A 21,387-nucleotide genomic window follows, 5' to 3' on the forward strand; every position below is an offset into this window, starting at 1 on the left:
AACCCTTGTACCAATAAAACAAACTGATCTTCCAGACCAATTTGACTCTTCCTTGTGTTTTGTTAACACTTTGATCTTTCCTTAATCAATAGCCATACATATCTCAATCAAATTACTCCTTTTATTCGCGCAACTTTTTGAATACCACAGTTACCCCTTAATAGTAATAAAAGAAATTTTTTTTTCTCTATTTCATTGGGGAAATTTGGAAATTATAGAATACGTTAGCCATTCAAGGGACTGACAAAAACGACCACACCCCATGGATGGTGTGAGATTGACTATAGTGGTTAAATATCATTGGAGAACTTCTGTACTCGACTAAAACTCCCCCCCCCTTTTTATTTGTTGATACTAAATTTTCCGTTCATATAAAATCAAAGGCCCCCTCTATGAAACAAAACCAACTCATTCAATTTTCTTTTGAGTTCCACCATGACGCATCCCATTCTTTTGCTTGGAGTTCTAATGGTAGCATACTTTAGTGTAAGGAAAACAAGATTTTCTATTATTAACTTCAACGTGGTTATTGAATGTTCCTAATTTATCTTTTTTATTTGATTGTTATTTTTCCCATAAAATTTTCAGGATTCTCAAGCTGAAAATGCATTCTCACAATATTGGGAAGAGCATATTGGTCTTCCACACCCTCCACATTGGTTTGTTGCAAAGGCTTCTCCATTAACCCCCCATCAGGTGGCAGTGTTTATGAAATTTATGGAGGAAAATGAATTGGCTTTCCACCTGCGTTCGTTTTGTTTGCAGGCTAATGTTGCTTGTTCTACAAATGCACTGTTGAAGAAGACAAGGTATGACAAAACCCTGCCACCAGTAGTCCCATGGAATGATCTCAAACTAACATATGAAGGCCTTCCAAACGAAATACCATTATCGATTGCCAGCCAAGGGGGATTACAATTTTTCCGGGAGTCAATGGTGAAAGAGGGAAATTTCATGTCTATACCTGATCTAAGGGATCCAATGTCTTATAAATCGTTCTTGCCGCGCCCTTTGGCTTCAAAAATCCCATTTTCCTTTACACACATCAAGGAATTGAAGAAGCTTTTTGGTGTGATGGATAATTCAAACATGGATGAGTATATTCAAGACACCCTCAAGATATGTGAGAAAAGCTGCATTCGTGGCGAGCAATGCACCTGTGCGACTTCCGCCGAGGATCTCATCGATTTTATTGTTGAGAAATTAGGGCACCATGTACGCCTATGGAGTACTGAGAACATCGAAGGATCTTTTGAGAATGTCACAATTGGAGCTATGAAACTAATATATGGAAACCTCTCCGAACCACCAGCCCTATGTCATAGTCAACCTTTTCCATTTCAAGTCTATTATTGCCACATTTTAAAAAAAGTAAAAGTGTATGCAGTTGATATACATGCTCAAAAGAAGGTGAATCATGCAATCATGGCATGCCATTATGATACATCAATTTGGAATCCAAACCATCTTGCTTTCAAGTTGTTGGGTTTTGGTCCAGGCCTAATTGAAGTGTGTCATTGGATAAACAAGAACGGAGTGGTCTGGACAAAGACTCTAAGTTGAGCAGCATTTGAAGATTTGATAGTTCTATGATATGTGTTACATGCTACTTTTAATGATATTTTAAGAATAAATAATGACCTATTTTTTACCTTCATATTATTTCTTTCAAGTTCCAATATAATTTGTTCTTCAATTGTCCAACATAATAGATGACAACCTGATGAAATCAAAAGAAAATGTTTGTCCCATAAAGTCTTAGCTAGACATTCTTAGTCAACTAGAAAAAAAATCTCATACAAAAGTAATTATTTGACATAATATTTTACCTTCTTTTTGCCCTACAAGACAGAGTAATGGGAAACGTTAATGCGAATTCAAAGAATGGAGAGGAGATCGAGATAGTGAACAGAAGCACTAGAACAAACATGGGATTACATGCTAAAGGAATGCTTACCGAAGGGCATAGCCCTATGTATGAGGCTGACTCAGGTTTACATACGAGAACAATCTCGTAAGCCCCTGAGGCGAGGTACACAGATGGAATCCACTTCAAAGTTGGATTCTTTCTATGTGCCTCATGAATGTATGAGATGGTTCTTGTACGTGAACTTGAGCTCGACCCTGCCAGCCTTTCACACGTCAAGTCAGGAAAGGTAATTTTTTTTTTGGTAAATCAGGAAAGGTAATTTTAATGTGGTGATTTATACTCTTTTGCAATCAATTTCACTACAGCCCGCTGCTTTAGCTAATTATCCATCCTTTCCAAGTGTGATTTTATTAGGGGTGCAAGTTTGGTCTTGTCGGCCCAAACTCTCCTGGCCCGCCCTAAGCCCGAATAGGGCCTAAGCTGAGATACCAAGGCCCTGAGGGCAGATCAGGGCTGGAAATTTCTAGCCCTGAGTTAGGGTCAGGCTGGGCCAAGATTAAGCCCTCGGGCTATGCCCAACCTTTGCTTAAGTTATACCATAAAATATAGTAAACTTTAACTTTTTTTTTTTTTTTTGAAACAATTTTTTTCATGCCTGTTTATGAACATGATTGTGCCTTTTAACCGTTGGATAGGTGTGCGAGCAAAAATATAATTACCCACCCCTCTCTCCCCAATCCAACGGTTGAACGCACCACCATGTGCCTACATCGCTATGCGTAAAACATTTTGCTTTTCATTTTTTTGGATATGCTCGCCTCATATAAGTGTTGGCTTCATTTTCACATGCCTTATTCTTGTATATTAATAGAACTTCTTTGTTTCATCAATAATTATTCATTTTTGTCACTTGTAATCAATATATGATCCAAGTTATAGCGAATTTGTCATATCATAAAAGAGAAATTATTAATTGAGTGTTGTATCCATTATGTGAACTTGCAGAAGTCATCAATTGTCCTTTTAATAAAGATATAGTCTTGGTATATATATATATAAGGTAACATTTGATTCACCAAAAGGAATTCTAATTATATGATATAATTCTCTTTCATAGAGAATGTTGGGTACAAATAGGAACCTATTATGCAACTCAAAAGGAGCGACTTGCCTTGGAAGATCTATTACCATATGAGTCTTCATAGTTCACCCATTGACTAGGATAATTGACACTTACCATTTGTATCTATCCATTGACTAGGATAATTGTTTATTTCCTATCCATATCATATTGATAGGATTTAATTAGGGAATAATTAAGGGTGATTGACCCATGTAATCCTTGTATATATTGATACATTGACATCAATAGAAATATACCAATTCATCCCATGATTCTAGTACTATACAATTAACATGGTATCAGCCTAAACCGTTCTTGGAATACTTCTGCACAACACAAATTTGACAAATGTGCCAACCCAGGGGTGTTCATTGGTTATCCTCTTGCACAAAAGGGGTATCGCATCTATGACCTCCAAACAGGTCAGATTTCCATTTTCCTCGATGTTACGTTCCATGAAATTTTTTTTCCTTTCCACACTGTTTCAGATTTCACCACCCCCTTTGTGTGTCCCTTGTTTCCCAATGACCCCGAGCCCGATGCTTTGGCTCCCATTGGTAACGAGCCTGCTACCATGACTCCCATTGATAATGAGCCACCTGCTTTGACTCCTACTACTCCACCACCACCAACTTCAGGAACCCCTACATCTGAAACCGAGTCACCTCCGGTTCCCCATCACCTACCCACCCATACCCGGCCACAGAGGAATAAACAAAAGCCAAAGTATTTAGAAGATTACCATTGTTCGTTTACCCATTCTCAATTACTATCTTCGGCATCGGTTCAAGGTACATCTCATCCACTTCATCAATATTTATAGTACAGTCATTTTTCTTCCAATCATGTTGCATTTCTCTCATCCCTTGCTAGTACAACTTCTCTCATCCCTTGCTAGTACAACTGAGCCTGCCACATTTGCCGAGGTAATGAAATACACAGAATGGTGTGATGCAATGAAAGTAGAAATTCAGGCCTTATCCGAAAATAAAACATGGTCACTTGTTCCCTTAACACACGGGAAGACACCAATTGGGTCCAAATGGGTGTTCAAGATTAAACGGTGTTCTGATGGTTCAATCAAACGTTACAAGGCTCAACTTGTCGTTAAGGGTTACAATCAGGTGGAAGGCATTGACTATCATGATACGTTTGCACCCGTTGCGAAACTAGTTACAGTTCACACCCTTGTTGCTCTAGCAGCTGTTAAAGGATCGATATTACACCAGATGGATGTCCATAATGCATTTTTGCATGGGGACCTAGATGAAGAGGTTTACATGACCCCTCCCCCAGGTTATCGTCGTAAGGGGGAGCAACTCGTCTGCAAACTTCAAAAATCTTTATATGGTTTAAAACAGACATCTAGACAATGGTTCTCCAAGTTCTCTACTGCGCTCCTGGATTTCGGATTTTCTCAATCTCAAGCTGATCACTCCTTGTTCACTTTGCATCGTCAAATAGAGAGTGTTTATATAGTGCTCTATGTGAATGATATTATCATCACTGGAACCACTGCCGATTTGGTTGACACAGTTAAAAATTTCTTATTCAATAATTTTCACATAAAGGATCTTGGTCCTTTGAAATTCTTTCTGGGAATTGAAGTTGCGAGATCAACCAAGGGCACTTATCTCTCACAACGCAAAATATGTGCTGGACATTTTACAAGACAGTGGTTTCACTGGAACTAGACCAACCGAGACACCCATGGAGCAGAACTTGCGCCTTACAAAATCTAATGGGAATTATTATTGGATCCTTCACCTTACCGTCGTCTTGTTGGGCGCTTGATCTATCTCACAGTCACGCGCCCAGATATTACTCACACAGTCAACATTCTAAGCCAGTTTATGCATCAACCTCGACAGCCACATTTGGATGCTGCTCATAGGCTTCTTCGATTCTTGAAGGCCACCCCAGGGCAAGGAATTTTTTTCTCCTCCACCTCCTCGCTTCAACTTTCGGGATACTGTGACTCGGACTAGGCGACTTGTCCAATGACCCGACAACCGATGACAGGGTACTGCATTCTCCTGGGATGCAAGTCCAATTTCTTGGAAGACCAAGAAACAATCCACTGTTTTTCAATCATCTGCAGAGGCCGAATACAGGGCAATGGCGGTTGCAACATGTGAACTTTCATGGATATCCTATCTATTGAAAGACTTGGGAATTAATTTATCTTCCCCCATACCACTGTATTGTGACAATTAATCAGCCATCCACATCGCCTCCAATCCTGTTTTTCATGAACGAACTAAGCACATCGAGATCGACTGCCATGTCGTTCGCGAAAAACTACAACAAGGATTCCTAAGACCGACCAAGATTGCTAGCTCGGATTAGATTGCAGACTTACTTACCAAATCTCTTGGTCGTGAACAATTTCAGCTTAGTTCCAAGCTAGGCATTTGTGACATACACGCTCCACCTTGAGGGGGAGTGTTACCATATGAGTCTTCATAGTTCACCCATTGACTAGGATAATTGACACTTACCATTTGCATCTATCCATTGACTAGGATAATTGTTTCTTTCCTATCCATATCATATTGATAGGATTTAATTAGGGAATAATTAAGGGTGATTGACCCATGTAATCCTTGTATATATTGATATAATGACATCAATAGAAATATACCAATTCATCCCATGATTCTAGTGCTATACAATTAACAAGATCAAAATTGGATTGAGAGTCCAGTAAGTTCACTACACTATAGTTTTACCTATAGGGATACTCTTAACTGCTTAACTGCCACATATATTGACAATCTAATGATTTTTTTGGATGTCATGTAGGTTGTTGATGTCTTCGGGCAAATGCTAATCCTCAAACAGACAATATATATATATATTCCATTCTGCCACTACTTTCCCACTTATTTTGGGATAAATTTTTTATTTTTGTATATCCAATACTAATGCATGTGACTTAAGTTAGTCATATATATGCATTAATATTTTCAATGGTTATAATAGGTGATGAGCCCAAATTCTCACCAACCAATTAGGGGCCGCCACGTGTCATAAGGAAGACCGGTTCAAGACAAGAACCCAAAAATGAAGAACCAATAAGGATTTGACCCAACCCAGCATGGGCACCATAGGCGCGGATCATGGGCACGGACCCGGACTTGGGCATGACGACCCCGGCACACGTCGTGCCCACACACGTCAACTCCAAACACAAGCTCCCTCAAATCCCCATCAACAAGACAACATCACCAAGAACTCTAGGCCACCACCTATCGAGTCACGTGGAGTGAACGGACTCATACACCATGAACTCCATCTACCACGTAGATGAGTCTATCCATCAAGATTACCAAGGCCACTCGGACACTACGTCCCACAGGAAGGCAACTACCTAGTCTATCAAGGACACTACATCTCCCGGGAAGACAACTACCTAGTCTATCAAGGACACTACATCTCTCGGGAAGACAACCAATCAGAATAAGTCCTGCTACTCAGGGACTCTATCACCTACGGCAAACACTTTACATCAATTGGGACTCTCTACACCGCCATACACTACTATAAAAGGGAAGGTACACAACCCCATCGGGGGGCTGAACTCACCTTGAATACTACTATTCATTCATCTGTTTGCTCAGAGAGATCTAACTTAGCCATCGAAGAGTCCTAGGCCGGAACCACACCAGTTCTCCTTTGTCACCCAGGGTCTTTTGCAGGTTACGGCACTCGAAAGACCGCTGAGTGATTTCTTGACGCAACAATAGGAAAAGATTGCTAAAGGACTCATCAAGGAAATAAAGGATCTACAATCTTATCATTCAGAGGAGAATCTAAAGTACAACTTGATTCTTTGTGATCTGTTAATTATTTAAAAAATACTTGCCCCAAGTTTGTATCTTCTATGGTTACATGTTCACACATTGTACTGTAGCTTTGCATTGAGTGCATCTTACTTTTGTTTTGTTAAGTATGTTATTGTAATAAATGGATGACTAATGTACTAAACTTTGACTAATTATAATAATTTGTGTGCAGCTTTTCATCCCCATATGCTTAGATAAACATTGGTTTTTATACGTGATAAATTTGAAGGATAAAATATTACATACTTTGGATTCCATACAAAGAGAAAACACTTTTGATCAAAATATGACACAGAAAATAGTGGTTTGTTTATTGTCTATAATTAATTTTCTTGTGGCTCATTTAAAACATTATTTTAATTTCCTAGATACATGGATTAATGTGTGAATTGTTTGCAAAAGGATACATGCGAGATGATTTTAACCTCGCTAAATGAGGAGAGGATACTTTCAATTTCCAAATGGAGTCTAGATCGACCTAAACTACCATTACAAACAAACTTGTATGTTTTTCAATTTTGGGTTTAACTAAGATATTCTCTTACTGTTTCATAACATATTGACAACTTTGATAAATCTTGTAATAAGCATGATTGTGGTGTCTTCATGTTGAAGTTTATGGAATGTTGAGATCGACTAAAAATTTCTCCCAGTTATGGATATGTTTATAATCTTTATGCATACTTCATTTTTGTGGTTTATATTAATTTAATTTGATTAACTTATTTTCTTTTATCATTCGTTCTTTCAAAATGTAGGATGACATGGTATTTATCCGAAAGAAGATCCAAGAAGACTCGGTGTCATTCTCCAAAACAATGCAAAAAGGACACTTCAACAAAGTATGTCATTTTATTTTTTACCAATAGATATTATTAGGATATTTTAAAATCAGTAAGTAGTGTACCATTAAATTTTTTTAGGGCAAAAGTTCTTTGTGGGGGAGTGTGGCTTGTGTGCATGCACAAGGGCCAATGGGAGTGCGCATGCAAATCATCAATTGGGCGAGGCAAGCATATCCGCCTTTCATGGGGTAGGGCGATCATTTTGCCCCTGTGTGGGCATGGGCAGTACACTCCGCCACAAAAAACATCTCTCATTTTTTTTTAAATATTTAGGCACCATTTGATAACCACTCCAAGAAACATGTTTCACTGTTTTTCTATTCTAAGAAACGAAAAAACACCCCAAAAATTATTTGACAAATCTGTTTTGTTTTCTAATGTTTTTGAAACAGAAATTAGAATTTATGGATCATGGAACACTTTTGACGACACAAGTCTGAGGTGTTTTTCTGTTGCTTGAAACAAACTCAAAGAACTTGTGCCCAATAATTTCCAAGAAAGGGTTTCAAAGTTGAGAACCACACTCTACTCTCATCATTCTCAAGAGCTTCATAGGAACTAGGAAGCTCTTTCATCGCTGCATGTTCATCATCCAGGTACCCTCCCTCCCATATCGCTCGCTTATACTCTCTCTCTCTCTCTCTCTCTCTCTCTCTCTGAGTTGGTCTGATCTGATCTTCTTCAACGAAAGGCCATAGAAAGGTGCGACTAATTTGGGCAAAATTTCTAGGGTTCAACGATGAGCAGAAGCGTGCAAGTATTGTTGCCATAATTGGCTTGAAATCTGTAATAAAATAAAATAAAAACTCATTTTCCCCTCGTTCTTCTCTCATCGTTGAACCCTAGATTTCACAAATCTCACAAATTTCATCTATTCTTTATGATTTTCTGAATTTTACATTTAGGTCCCGTTTGATAACACTTCCATTCTGGGAGAATGTTCTTTTCACAGAAGTTCTCTTTTTCGATTCCTTGCTATGAGAATATCCTTGTGGAAGAGAAACAACGTTTGGTAAAACTGTTACAGAAGTGTTCCATGAACAGAAAAAGAACAGAAACAGTGTTTGGCAAACATTTTACAAAATCACTTCTTTTATACAAAAAAATTACATAAATGTCATTATGTTCATTATTAATCCATAATAATTATGATTATATCATTCATTATCATAAATAATACTATAATACTTAAAATTATTTATAATTATTTTGATAAAATCAACATATTTTTTTTACCTAAGGTCCTCTTTACCAGATTCAATCGAACTAATTTGGTTAACACCCCATGAGTTTCAAAATCTTGAAACAATGCCACGACTCTTTCAAATTTGAAATTAATTACAATAATGCAATTGCCATCTAAATTAAGACCAAAAAATACTTGTCAACCCATTTTCTCTCTTACCAACCTTAGCATAAATTAAAATATCTCTCTTATCAAGCTTAAAATAACCAAAATATATCAAATTATAGTTATTTAAAACTGAAATTACAACTTCAACAATCTAAAACTGAATTTAATCTTCATTTTTGTTAAAGTCTGACTTCAACAACCTAAAACTGAATTTGGACCTTGGTGGATTTGAACCACCATCCCCTTGGAACATGAGCATGTTCCAAGTGCTCCACCAATTTGAGCTAAAGACCCATCAAGTAGAGGTTAGAATTTATAAGTAACCATGAGACCTTGCCACAAGCCTTGACATTCATGATGTTTTGAAGATGCAGTCCTAAAGTTCTAGAATCCAACGTTATTCAATAATTTACAAGTAACCATATGACCTTGCCACAAGCCTTGACATATTCAAGTTTTCTCATGAGACAACCACATCTATTTCTAAATGGCATTTGTAAGCTTCTTGGGTATAATGCCCACAACCAAGAACTAAATGAAACAAAAATGAAAGGAAAAAAAATGAGGTATAACAGAGAGATACCCTTTAATTAAATAAAGATTATATAATCATGAAACCGTCTTATTACCTTCAAAATACCCACACTTGCCATACAAAGATCCTCAAGAGAAAGAGGATGATGGTACCTCATACCAAGAGAACTGAGAGAAGTATCCGCATACACCTTGTGTGTTTTTCTTTAGTTGAACGTTCAACATGGTTTGTGGCCTTCAAAATGGCAATGTCCAACTCCTGCAAAATTTAATACTAACACCCAATCCCAGAAGGGAAAAAAATATCAGAAAGCTCAAACTTATGAATTGGGCCTATGTGTAGCAGGAGAACTCCCTCAAACTTATGAATTGGGCCTATGGGGGGGGGGGGGGGCTGCCAATGGTGGCCTCAGCCACTGTTGTGTATAAGAAATAAAGAAGTGAAACAGAAGAGAAGAAAATGGAAGAAGCAAGGAAGAAGAATATACGAACCAAAAGCATAAATGTAGCAAGTAATCATTAGCTGAAACAAGTTAGTTGAGAAACATCTACATTGGAAGTATAAGAAGCCTAAAAAGCATAAGCTTGGCTGAGTCTGGCACAGCATCCCATCTCCCACTAGACTCATATGTGAAACAATGTGATGCAGTCCAGTTGGAATAACAGAACCATGATACTTTACTGGCCAAGAGCATTGAATGAGGGATAGATTATAATAATATTGGGCATCGATTATAACCAAATCTTCTAGTTTGAGGAAATATCACAAGAGGGATTCTTGTTCTTTTTTTGTATTGCTATTTTTGGAAGATAAGAGTTGAGTCATATTAGGCCATTGGAAAAATAGAACACAGCAATATATGACAGCTTCCACATCTAAGCTACTAACTTCAGAATATTTCAAATTTCCTGATGAGTTTCATTAATTAAAAAAAATATATCCTTTAGTCATTAGCTGAAAGATGCAGTATTAACCTAGACAAACAACAATTCAGACCACATGCATCCAGATGTAAAGAAAATATAAACTGGAAGGCCAAACTACATGCAATATTCTTGTTCTCTGCCTAATTTCCTATGCATGTAGATGTACTTACAGTAAAATATTCAAATAAGCATTCATTTACAGCTCCTGGTTAGTAGAATGAATGGAAGTTGTTTGTAACTCTAATTACACTCCTGGTTACTATTATTATTAGATGGCAGAGATTGATGTAAGCCCTCTCCATTCTCTATTATCTCTCCATCCATCTCTCCTTCTATATAACCCAGTCAACCTCCGCTCCTCTCCTTCACTTTCTTCTGTTTAAATCACAATACATCGACCTCCCTCTCTTGTTCCTTCTCCATGTCTGCAACTCTAAACACCCTCTCTCTCTAATTGTTTTATTCCCTCTGCATCTCAACTACCCTCTTTTCAGCCAACTACACTGAACCCATTACTACACTCACGCTAACTATTACAGGAGCCAAAATGTGGATGATGGGTTGCAAGAGACTTCGTCCTCTCATGCCAAGGCCACCTTCTTATACTACTCATCCTTGCCTTAGTCATATCTAGGGGTGTCAATACCCAACCCGAACCGATGAAACCGGTCCGAACCAGCCCGAACGAGCCCGGACCATACTGGACCGAACTCTTAATGGTTCGGGTTCGGGTTCGGGTTCGGTTTGTGGATCCAAAGGGGCAAACGGTTTGGTTTGGTTTGGGTTAGCCCGACGGTGCACCGGTAGTCCGAACCGTTAGGCCCGAACCCAAACCGAACCGATCTAACCTGATAAATGAGTAAATTAATAAATGCCCCTAAATGTGTTGTGATAATTTCTCACTTTATCTCATATCCTTTGTTAGTGATTACCCAACCAATTGTATCCATAGGCCATAGGACATAGGATACAAAGATGCATTGTATTTGAAATATTTTATGTACTTATAAGAGAAAGAGAAGAAAAATTAGCACTAACCGGACCTTACTAGTTATATAAAACCGGTACCAAACCGAATCCAAACAGATATCAATCCGTTATCATAAACTGAAAACGACACGAAACCAAACCGCACCGAAACCGAACATTTCTTAATGGTTTGGTTTCAATTTCTATAAAAGTCACACAGAAACCGAAAAGCCCGAACCGAAACCGGCCCGTTGACACCCCTAGTCATATCCATGGCTCTGATCTCTTCCCATGTTTAGGTAATTTTCTTTTCCATGTTTTCTCAACCTGGATTCTTGATTATTTTTTTTTTCCTAATTAATAATTTTCTTGTGTTGCAGCATCCATTACCGAGCAAAGCAAGCGAGAGTTCATAACACAACCTACGATTAGCACACGATGGAACCCCACACCTGAGCAGTGTTGGATTTTGTCTTTCTTGGGTTTTGGATTTTCTAGTTTTGAAGAGTTTTTGTTGGACATTTCAGTCAGGGGTTTTCAGAGAGAAATAAAGAAAGAACGCAGGGGAGGGGCTGTTTCTCGGGGTGTTTCTTAGGGTTCTTGATTTCAATAGATTTCATTTTCTTTTCCATGGAAGAAACCCTAACCTAAGGGCTTCGTTTCTTCTTTCTTGATTTCAACAGATTTCTTTTTCTTTTCCATGGAAGAACTCCCTAAAATCTCAAGGTTCAGAAATTTTGAGAGAGAGAGAGTCACCTTCGAGGAAGAGAGAATGGCGTGAGAGGAGGTCCAGCAACAGAGAGGAAAGCTGATGCAGCACCGTCTCGCACCTTCGTGGAAGATAGAATGGCGTGAGAGGAGGTCCAGCAACAGAGAGGAAAGCTGATGCAGCACCGTCTCGCACCTTCGTGGAAGATAGAATGGCGTGAGAGGAGGTCCAGCAACAGAGAGGAACGCAGATGCAGCACCGACTCTCACCTTTGTGGAAGAGAGAATGGCTTGAGAGGAGGTCCAGCAACAGAGAAGAAAGCTTATGCAGCACCATTGTCTTCAAATCCAGTAGCAGAGGTTTGGGCGGAGCTTGTGGAAGAGAGAATGGCGTGAGAGGAGAAACACCCTTTCACTCGAGTGTGACTTTTATTGGGAGTAGTTTTGCATTTTTCTACCCTTTTGATCTATAATTTGTGGTGAATAATCGAAGAAGCTTCAATTTGGTGTTTCTCAATTTCTGATCTTTTCATATTTTTCCAACTGGTCCAGTTTGGGAGAACACAAGATTACAAGATTGAACCATGTTTGCCAAAAACTATTCTATTCTATATGCACTCCCAAAGAGCAAAAGATCACCAGAAGCACTCTTCAGGAGTGTTACCAAACGGGACCTTAGTGTTTTGTGATTTTACTGATTATCTTTGTTAAATGTTGGAGTTTGGGAAATGATTTTAGGGTTCCGCGTGTGTGATTTTGTGAATTTTAAGTTGAAAATTTTTGTGATTCTACATCTTTAGTGCTTGATTTTGGGGTTCTGAATTTTTCTAAAATTGTATTTGGCTCTTGATTAAAGCCAACATGCTAATTCTCTTTGGTTAGTGTTCTTTCTTGTCTTGTTGTTTCTCTCTGTTCTTCCTTTGTTTTGGTCTAGTGGAGAGCTATAAAAAACTTCCAATGAGGGTTTGATTTGATTTGATGCACAATACAATGTGGGTTCTTGGCCATGCATGTAATGCTTATGGACAGTCAAGTGAGGATTATAGATTCTTCCCCATACATAACATTATCTCATAAGCTACATTGAATTCCCAAGCCACACTAGGGGCCCCTGTCTTTCAATTCATCTTTCTTTGTCTATGTAAGAGGTGACTTAGTAAGGTTTGCAAGTGAACTGATATGGTATATCCTGCACATCAGCATGGAAACACTAGAAACATTTTTGAGCCTTCTTTTGGCAGACACAATTTTCTTACTATAAGGTAAATTGCCCTGGTGCCTTTAGAATATATCTTGGATTATTGTTACTGTCATGAAGATTGGTAAGATAAAGAAAAAACAGAGGATGAGGGAGAAGCAAAGAAAGGAAAGAGGTGGGGGTGGAGGGAGAAGATATCCAATCAGTGGAGGATGTATGCTTTTGCCATCGAAACGGGTATAACCCTGCTTGTGTATGGCTCTCTCTTCCCCTTGTTAAGTTCTTCAAAAAAGAGTTTACTTTTCAAACAACTTTTAAGAATTTTATTGATACATAAGTGTACGTCTAAAATGTGAGAACATTAATAATAAATAAAGTTAAAATATTAATATATTATTAAATAAAAATTAAAAATAAAAGATATCAGATAAATATATTGATATTCTAACTTTATTTGTTAGTAATGTTCTCACGTTTTAAATGTACTTAAAATATTTTTTTGGTTAACCAGAGATTCTTGTCAAGGTGGGTTTACTCATACAAAAGATTTATGTCCAATCTATATGAATTATGTTGTTGTAGGGACAGTTCAGGAAGCTGAGGCTTGAGGAATCCGGGAAGGAATCACAAGAAGATTATCCATGGAGTGTTAAAACCTAGAAGTTTGGACTTATTTGCTGGAAATAGTCAATTAGATCTCTCATCCTCAAGATCACATCTGGTCGTGGCAGTTGTTTTCTTTACTTTTTAGACATTCAAACACTTGTGAAATTTGCTACTGAGAGATGTATTAAGAAAGTAGATAGAAATTTGAGTTGCTCATGACTTAGCAAACATAGCTAGAACTAATCATAAGAAGGGTACCTTTACAGACAATGTTTTTAATCTTCTTTGCTAGATTTAATGCATTTCATGTTATATCCATAAAATTTCACCCATCCAAAATTTTGCACCAGTTTAATATAACCATTGGAATAATAAGAATGAATTACTATAAATAAAGGTGTATTATTGACACTTAGTGTTCTACAGTACAGTCAAACTGTAGAACATTTGAAACAATAGGCTTAACCCAATAAGTAAAAAGTTGTGTGATCATCTCCAATCACTTCCAGAAATGAGTCAACATTCTCCCAAACTCCGTCAACCTTATTGTCAGCTTCTCCAATTTGTCTCTGATTTTTTTTCCAAGGCAACCTAACAGATCACTCATTTCTGCCTCAATCCTTAGTGGGCTTCTTTCCTTGGCTCAGCCTTCATAGCCTTAATGTTTGGGATAGGTTCTCCTGTGCTCTATGCATTTATTTCTGACTCCATGTGGAAGTTGGCTTGTTCAAGACTATTGTAACCATCTGAGAAGCTCTTTAGATCAAGTTCCAGCTTACCAGCTAGGTTTCGATATGTGGATGGATAAAGTTCAATCTTATCTTTTTCTAATTTGAGCATCTCAACCTGTTGCTTCTTGAATATCTCTGCGGACACATATGCATATGCATGCAGGTCATCTTGGTCCTTGCGCGTGACACATATGCGTCTTCACACTTAGACACCAAAGGATGAGAAGTTGGGAAAAACTCCTTTGGTATTTCTCAGGATTCAAACACTTGACCTCCCTACTCTGATACCATGTTCGCTATACATTGTGTTAATCCATTGTTTGAATATTGTTTCTTATTCCTATTGTTTACTTTGTTTTGTTTCTTATGAGTATGGTGATAATTGTAACGCAGTGAACAGATGCACATGTTTAGTGGATAACTATACATTGTGTTAATCTACCTTTGTGAAACCTTACACGATGCAGAGAATAATGGAAAACACAAACATAATCACACAATACGCACAAAGATTTACATGGTTCGACAAGGCTGCCTGCGTCCACAGTGAGATGAGATCTGTTTCACTATCAATGGAGAAATAGGGTTACAGTAGCTCGTTCCTCACACTTCTGTCAGATTTTTCAATTACTAGGAAAGAACTCTCGCTATGGATTTATAGCGAAAACCCTATACAGGAAATTTACCAAAATACCCATATAGTCCTTAAAAAATTTTTGTCGGGAGCTCCCGCCCCCGAACCCCCTCCATACCCCACGATAGTCCAAAATGGGTCCAACGAGTGAATCACGCAGCCCACGAAGACTCCAAATTACAATCCATCATCAGAAGTCAAGATACCAAAACCTCAACAACCTCTACAAATTTGAGTAGCCCATCAGAAAAGGGTGGTTTGTGGTGTGGATCCAACTCGATTTCTTAATCTATATTTTCTATGGCCCATTATTTAGTAAGGATATATTGAAGATTGATCTACAAACTATCTACAAGTGAAGTGTGGGTTGTGGACTTGTAAATTGTGGAGTAGAGATCCTCTTTGTTTTCTTCGTGATAATTGCATGGCTTTCTAACAGTGTTCATGGATGTTGGAATGGCCTAGCTTATTCTTACCATGTTGATGGTTATTCTCTCCTCCTCTACACCCCTTGAACCTTCAACCTCAAGGTTGTACACATACAGAATCGATCAATAATCCATTAAGGCTAGGAACAGGCTTGTTGTTGGTTATCCTCAATCTCTCCTAAGGACATACCTAGTGCACGAGGCTCCCACCACTGCGGGGTATGAGGAGGGTCATAATGTACGCAGCCTTACCACCCCTCTTTCTTCCAGATTTATTATATCATTTCATTTAAGGGGCCCACAAATCTAGCAAGCACAAAGATCAATTAACTTTAAGGGAAAAAGAACATTGTCTGGTGGTGTTACGCTGCACCCACTCACAAGGGGGCATAATGACCGCCATCACCCCTCTTAGTGGATGCCCCTATACACCCCATCATTGGCCCCCACATCGGTTGCCACGCAACTAGGCAACAAATTCTTCCCCCTTAATGAACTTTTGTTCACCCAGAACTAATCTGTTAATGTGAAAACTATTGAAACAACACCCTCTAGCTAGATCTTAATCAGAGAATCCACAATGACAATGTATCTTTCTCTATTTGTGGTTCCACTGAAGAAATTTCTTGGGAATCAATAAAGGAGAAGAATTGGATAGAAATTGTCAACTAAATTTGCAGTTAGGCATAAGGAATCTATTTAGCCATAAATTTAGTTGCTCTGCAAGTTAAACCAAGATGAGTTACCAATTCCTTCTTGATAGTATAAAGTAACCCTCTTTACTAGAAAGAAAAAGAAGGGGAAGAGGAAGGAAATTGGAGAAAAAAGAGAAGAAATATATTTTGGATTTAAATACTCAAAATAGGCTAGCAAGGATTGACTCATTTCTTTTCTGCGTGCAATGGGAGGTGGGTGGATCGATCGAATTGTGCAAGTTAGGGTTGAGTTGAGAGGTTGAAGATGACGATGGGATTGGGATTGAGTTAGCAATTCATTAAGGGCGAAAGGGTAACGTCTGAAATGCAAATATTTTCTTAGGGTTAGTAAAAAGTCGCTTTTCAAATTTAGCCGTTAACTAATCTTAAAATACTAACAGATTGGGGTTAAAGTGCAATGAAATTTGAAAAGTAGGGAAATTTGAATAATTGTCAAAAACACAGAGGAGGTTTATGTATTTATTAAAAAGGTTAGGGGAGGTCAAACTAAATTTAAACAAAAAAAATTTCCCCAACCGCAGCTAAACCTAGTCCTTTTTGGCGTGATTACATGTGGAAAGAATGATGTTGAACCATCCGTGCTTAAAAGATGAGTCTTAGCCACATGGGATGCCATCTAACTGCTATGTGTCATCTTTGGACATGCGTTTTCATGGGCCTAGTATCAACTTGAAAAAACAAAAAAACAAAAAAAACAAAAAAAAAAAAAAAAACAATTTTCAAGATCAATCCCCTATGTAGGATGTTAATCGGTCGGGCCCGGCCGGTGTCAGTTGGGCCTCCCTACTTTAGGATCTCGCACAATTACCGTCTCGTTTAGGTAATCGGGCCTCATATGCTAATCTTGGTCCCGTTTATAAACAATCGATAGGGTATCGATCCTTAATTGGGTTAAATGGGCCTTCAGTCGGGCCTTAAACAGGCTAATTATACATTTATCTATAAACGGATCATTATTAGGACAAGCTTTAAATGTGTCGGGCTGAGCAAAATGGATTGTAACATGTCGGGCTGAGCAAAATGGATTACAAACAGGCTATAAACATGTTGGGCTGAGTTGGACTATTAGTCGGTCAAGTGATCATCGAATTGGACCCTTGCCAGGCTCAAACCTGACACGTTTACTAAATGGGCCGGGCCGGTTGCGGATTTTCCTGGTCGGTCCTGAAATTGACACCCCTACCCCTACAATCATTGTTTTTGGGAAGAAAAACAAAATCCTCTACGGTCATTGTGTCCAACTGTCCATGAATAATACCTTTTTCTCGGTGTTTTAGCTGTTCAGTACTTATCGTGTATTTTGAATTTGATTGAACATCCAGCGCGTTCCCCGGAATGTCCTTTACTGGGGAAATCGACACCCACACTTTTCTGGTACCATGTCTCAAGAAGTGCGTGCGCTCCGGTCTTCCAGAGGATGAGGACCGCCAGTTTCCTATTTCTTAGGAAGTCAGGAGCTATGAAGCCAAGTCCAACAGGCCCATTTCATTTCCTTTCTGACTAATTATTTATGCTCCTCCTGCTCACGAACAACAACTCATCTAAGCTGTTTTATTAAGAGGTGCAGGAGAAATTCTTTGGTTCATAGAAGAAGTGCAGGAAGAAGTTAAATAGGTGCACCTCTCTCTCTCTCTCTCTCTGATTCCTGTTTTCCTTCTGTTTTATTGAGCAGGATTGAGGTGGGTTTTTTTATTATTATTATTTTTTGGTAGAGACATGGCTGCTTGTTTATTATAGAAAACTTGAAAGTTCATACTATATATGAGGAAGAATGTTCTCTGTGCCGCAACGCAGGCTGCGCTCAAGCACATGGGTTGATGGGCCTGTCACTCAGGTGGGCAGGATGGTCATTACGCCCACCCCCATGTGCCTGGGCGCAGCCTGCACCGCGGCACAGAGAACAGCACCCCTATATATGAATCCCTTCAATAGCAGCATCCTGGATTTGAGATATAGGAATCCTTTCAATAACATTTACAATCTTCATCCCCAAAAACAACTGATCCAATGGGCTGGGCTGAAGCCCAGAGAAATAAATCTTGATATGCCTATGCCTCAAACCGAATTTAAAAGAAAATAAAACCAGGCTAAATTTGGTAATCCAACATTAATTCAATTGAAAACCGGCCCATAGGACTCCTGAACTGAAATTCGAGCTGACCCAATCCCTGGTTCTACCGTGTGGTCTAACCAGAGACTAATCTTACCAGTCGATCATGACAGGTTAAAAAATGTTTAGTTTTTTGGGTTTTCTCCTAATCCGTAAATCTAATTCAACCAAAATTAACAACTAAAGGAATTAATGTATCCTACATTAATACGAACTATAACCCAAAAGAAAATACCTTAAACACTAAGCCATAATTAAAAGGACCTAGTTAAATAAACTAATTCTGTTCAATTAACTGGTTAATTTAAAATGAAAAAGAAAATTGCTTTCATTTGACTGTTATTAAGGCAAAGAGAGGTGGGTCTCTCCGCTCCAAAACCCACCTGTCCGGACTGGATCCATTGATTAGGCTCCTAGCTCAAGGGGCGATTAAAACACTCAAAAATGTTTAGAACTTAGACAACTCTTAAATGGGTCTTCTTGCCTTGAAGGAGCCATTCCTCGTGTAATTCAAGTTTTCCTTATATAGGCAATGGGTTGGGAGTAAGATTCCTAGCTATCCAATGTGGGATTAAAGAAAGGCTAGTTTGAGGCTAAAATGGTAGGTTTTAGGCTAAGGAGTGAAACTGCCATATGGCACTCCCAACAAAGCACCAAATCGTATCTTTTCTATACAAGCCCTAGTTTTAGACTTATTTCAAACCAAATTCTGGGGTCTGTAATCCGGTACTTTAAAATCTGGCTGTCGTTGGAAAGCTCGTTCCGAGCTCTTTCAAATGACGTGGGACACGGGGGCGGTCTCAGTAGGAACCTTATCAAAATCTCTTGACAAACAAGGTCCTGGACTATGCAGTGTATGGGGAGAAATAGTGGCCGATTTGCACCAATCTTGCACCAGAGTTTAGTGTTTGAACCATGTCAGTGAACAACATTAATTCACAACGTCGAAATCCATTTTAGAAAAATATTTTTCATTACAATTTACAAGGAAATTTTGGTTATTTTTTACCCTGAGTAGAATTGTCCTAGTATGAATCATCGAATGCAAAATCTACTTGTGTCATCATGAGGAGGAGGAGGGGGGGGGGTGTTTACAAAATTAGGTGTATGCACTATACTATATAAAGGTGCTTCTGGAATTAAGAAAATAAGAAAAAAGTTGACTTCACATACCAAGTAAAATTGTAGGGATCCTTCCCTTAATAAAGTAGCATACATATTTTGCATTTTAATAAATAATTTGTGTTTTGTTTTTTTAATCCAATAAAAGTTTCTATTATTTTCATCACAATTTCTGGAAAATATTTTCAAAATAAAAAGAGTTTTATCATCTTGTGTATTTAAGTATCATGCTTAGAGTTAACATGAGGTTTAACCATGGAAGCACTTGCAACAAGGTTCAATTTTTGCAACCACATTAAATCATAGTTAGGATACAACGAGTCTGGTTTAATTCTTTCAGTTTTTTTTTTTTAAAATTATAACTAGAGAATTATGAGAAATTATCAAGTTTTCTCTTGCAGTTTCTAAAGAAGCTTTTTATCACATGATTTGATTATTTAGTGTCTAAGAATTTAGATATGCAATATATAGTAGTCATAAAGTTTTCTGGATTTATTGTATTAAATAACTACTTGTTTAGCCTTAATTAACATTTATTGCTTTATTAATTGTGGCATGTTTATTTTCTGAATTCTACCAAAAAAATGTTTATTTTCTGAATTAATATCTGATTTATGGTTGCTATCAGAAATCATTTAGACAATTTTGGATCTTCAAGTGACTTATCCGTAGCTGTCCTACATCACAACTTCCATTACTGTCTGATGTTATAAGTTTTCCTTTAGGATAAACTTATTACAAGGGTATCTAACAAGCACACATGCAGTAAAATTCTAATAGTAGTCTTCCAATAATATGTCATATTTTAGGAGTGATGAATTATAATAAGCATCTCAATGTACAATATAACTATTGTATTCAATCTATGAATTTGTATTGATCATATGAAATGGATTGAAATGAACATCCACTAAATTTGGTGAGTTATTCAACCGATAATCGATTTATAGATAAAATCAGGTTGAGTGCGATTAGTTGCAATGTTGTTCAACTAGTGCCTCAAAAAAGTTTTTGACAAATGAAATTGTATTGATCATAGGACGGATTGAAATGAGTCACGTAACTTATTGTATGACTCAATCCAGTTATTGATTTTAAATATTAAATCAAGTTGAGTGTGGTTAGTTGCAATATCATGCCACTAGGATTTTCCCTTCTCACATTCGATGATCTTCAAGTTTCTTGTAGAAAGGCTAGTGCATGTCAACATTTGGTAGTTCTATTCACAGGTTACATATGTGGCTAATGTTGTTTCTATGGTTACGTTATTTAGAACTTTGTATATGGATTTGGTATTTTAGAAGTTCATTTCTTATATATTTCTTTTTATTTTTCTATAGAAACCAACTGCAATATATCATTTGGTATTCTTATGATATGAAGTTTTTTGTATTTCCTTTAATTTTGCTCCAATTTTATAATTCTAAAATATTTATTCATTTATTTCTTCTCATATCTCTAAGTTTCTATTCTCTATTGATGTTCTTAATTGAAGATGAACTAAATTATACATAATTGCAACTTCTTCCATTCTTTATTTTTTATGAAAATTTCACTAATCCTCTTGCTCTTTATATAATTTCAAACATTTAATTTTTGCGTGTTCATTAATAGGTTCAATTACATCTCAAGGTGATATTGAGACTCCAATACGCATCCAAGTC

The 21,387-nt window shown here is 37.7% G+C and overlaps 1 protein-coding gene across 1 annotated transcript; it reads left to right on the forward strand.

Moving 5' to 3' along the window:
• The first annotated feature begins 428 nt into the window (after positions 1 to 428).
• LOC122640644 (polygalacturonase non-catalytic subunit AroGP2-like) lies at positions 429 to 15,342 on the forward strand. The gene is made up of 3 exons (XM_043833869.1): positions 429 to 486; positions 589 to 1,584; positions 15,332 to 15,342. The coding sequence occupies exons 1-2, from the start codon at positions 436 to 438 to the stop codon at positions 1,561 to 1,563; spliced, it is 1,026 nt and encodes a 341-aa protein (XP_043689804.1). The 5' UTR covers positions 429 to 435; the 3' UTR covers positions 1,564 to 1,584; positions 15,332 to 15,342.
• The last annotated feature ends 6,045 nt before the right edge of the window (positions 15,343 to 21,387 follow it).

This window comes from Telopea speciosissima, chromosome 9 (genome assembly GCF_018873765.1).
Source record: "Telopea speciosissima isolate NSW1024214 ecotype Mountain lineage chromosome 9, Tspe_v1, whole genome shotgun sequence".
NCBI lineage: Eukaryota > Viridiplantae > Streptophyta > Magnoliopsida > Proteales > Proteaceae > Telopea > Telopea speciosissima.

What these genes read in the sequence shown, in the direction of transcription:
- LOC122640644 (XM_043833869.1), top strand. Translation starts at nt 436, where the DNA reads ATGACGCATCCCATTCTTTTGCTTGGAGTTCTAATGGTAGCATACTTT. An exon ending in TAATGGTAGCATACTTTAGT is followed by an intron (nt 487 to 588) that starts GTAAGGAAAACA and finishes TAAAATTTTCAG; the next exon opens with GATTCTCAAGCTGAAAATGC.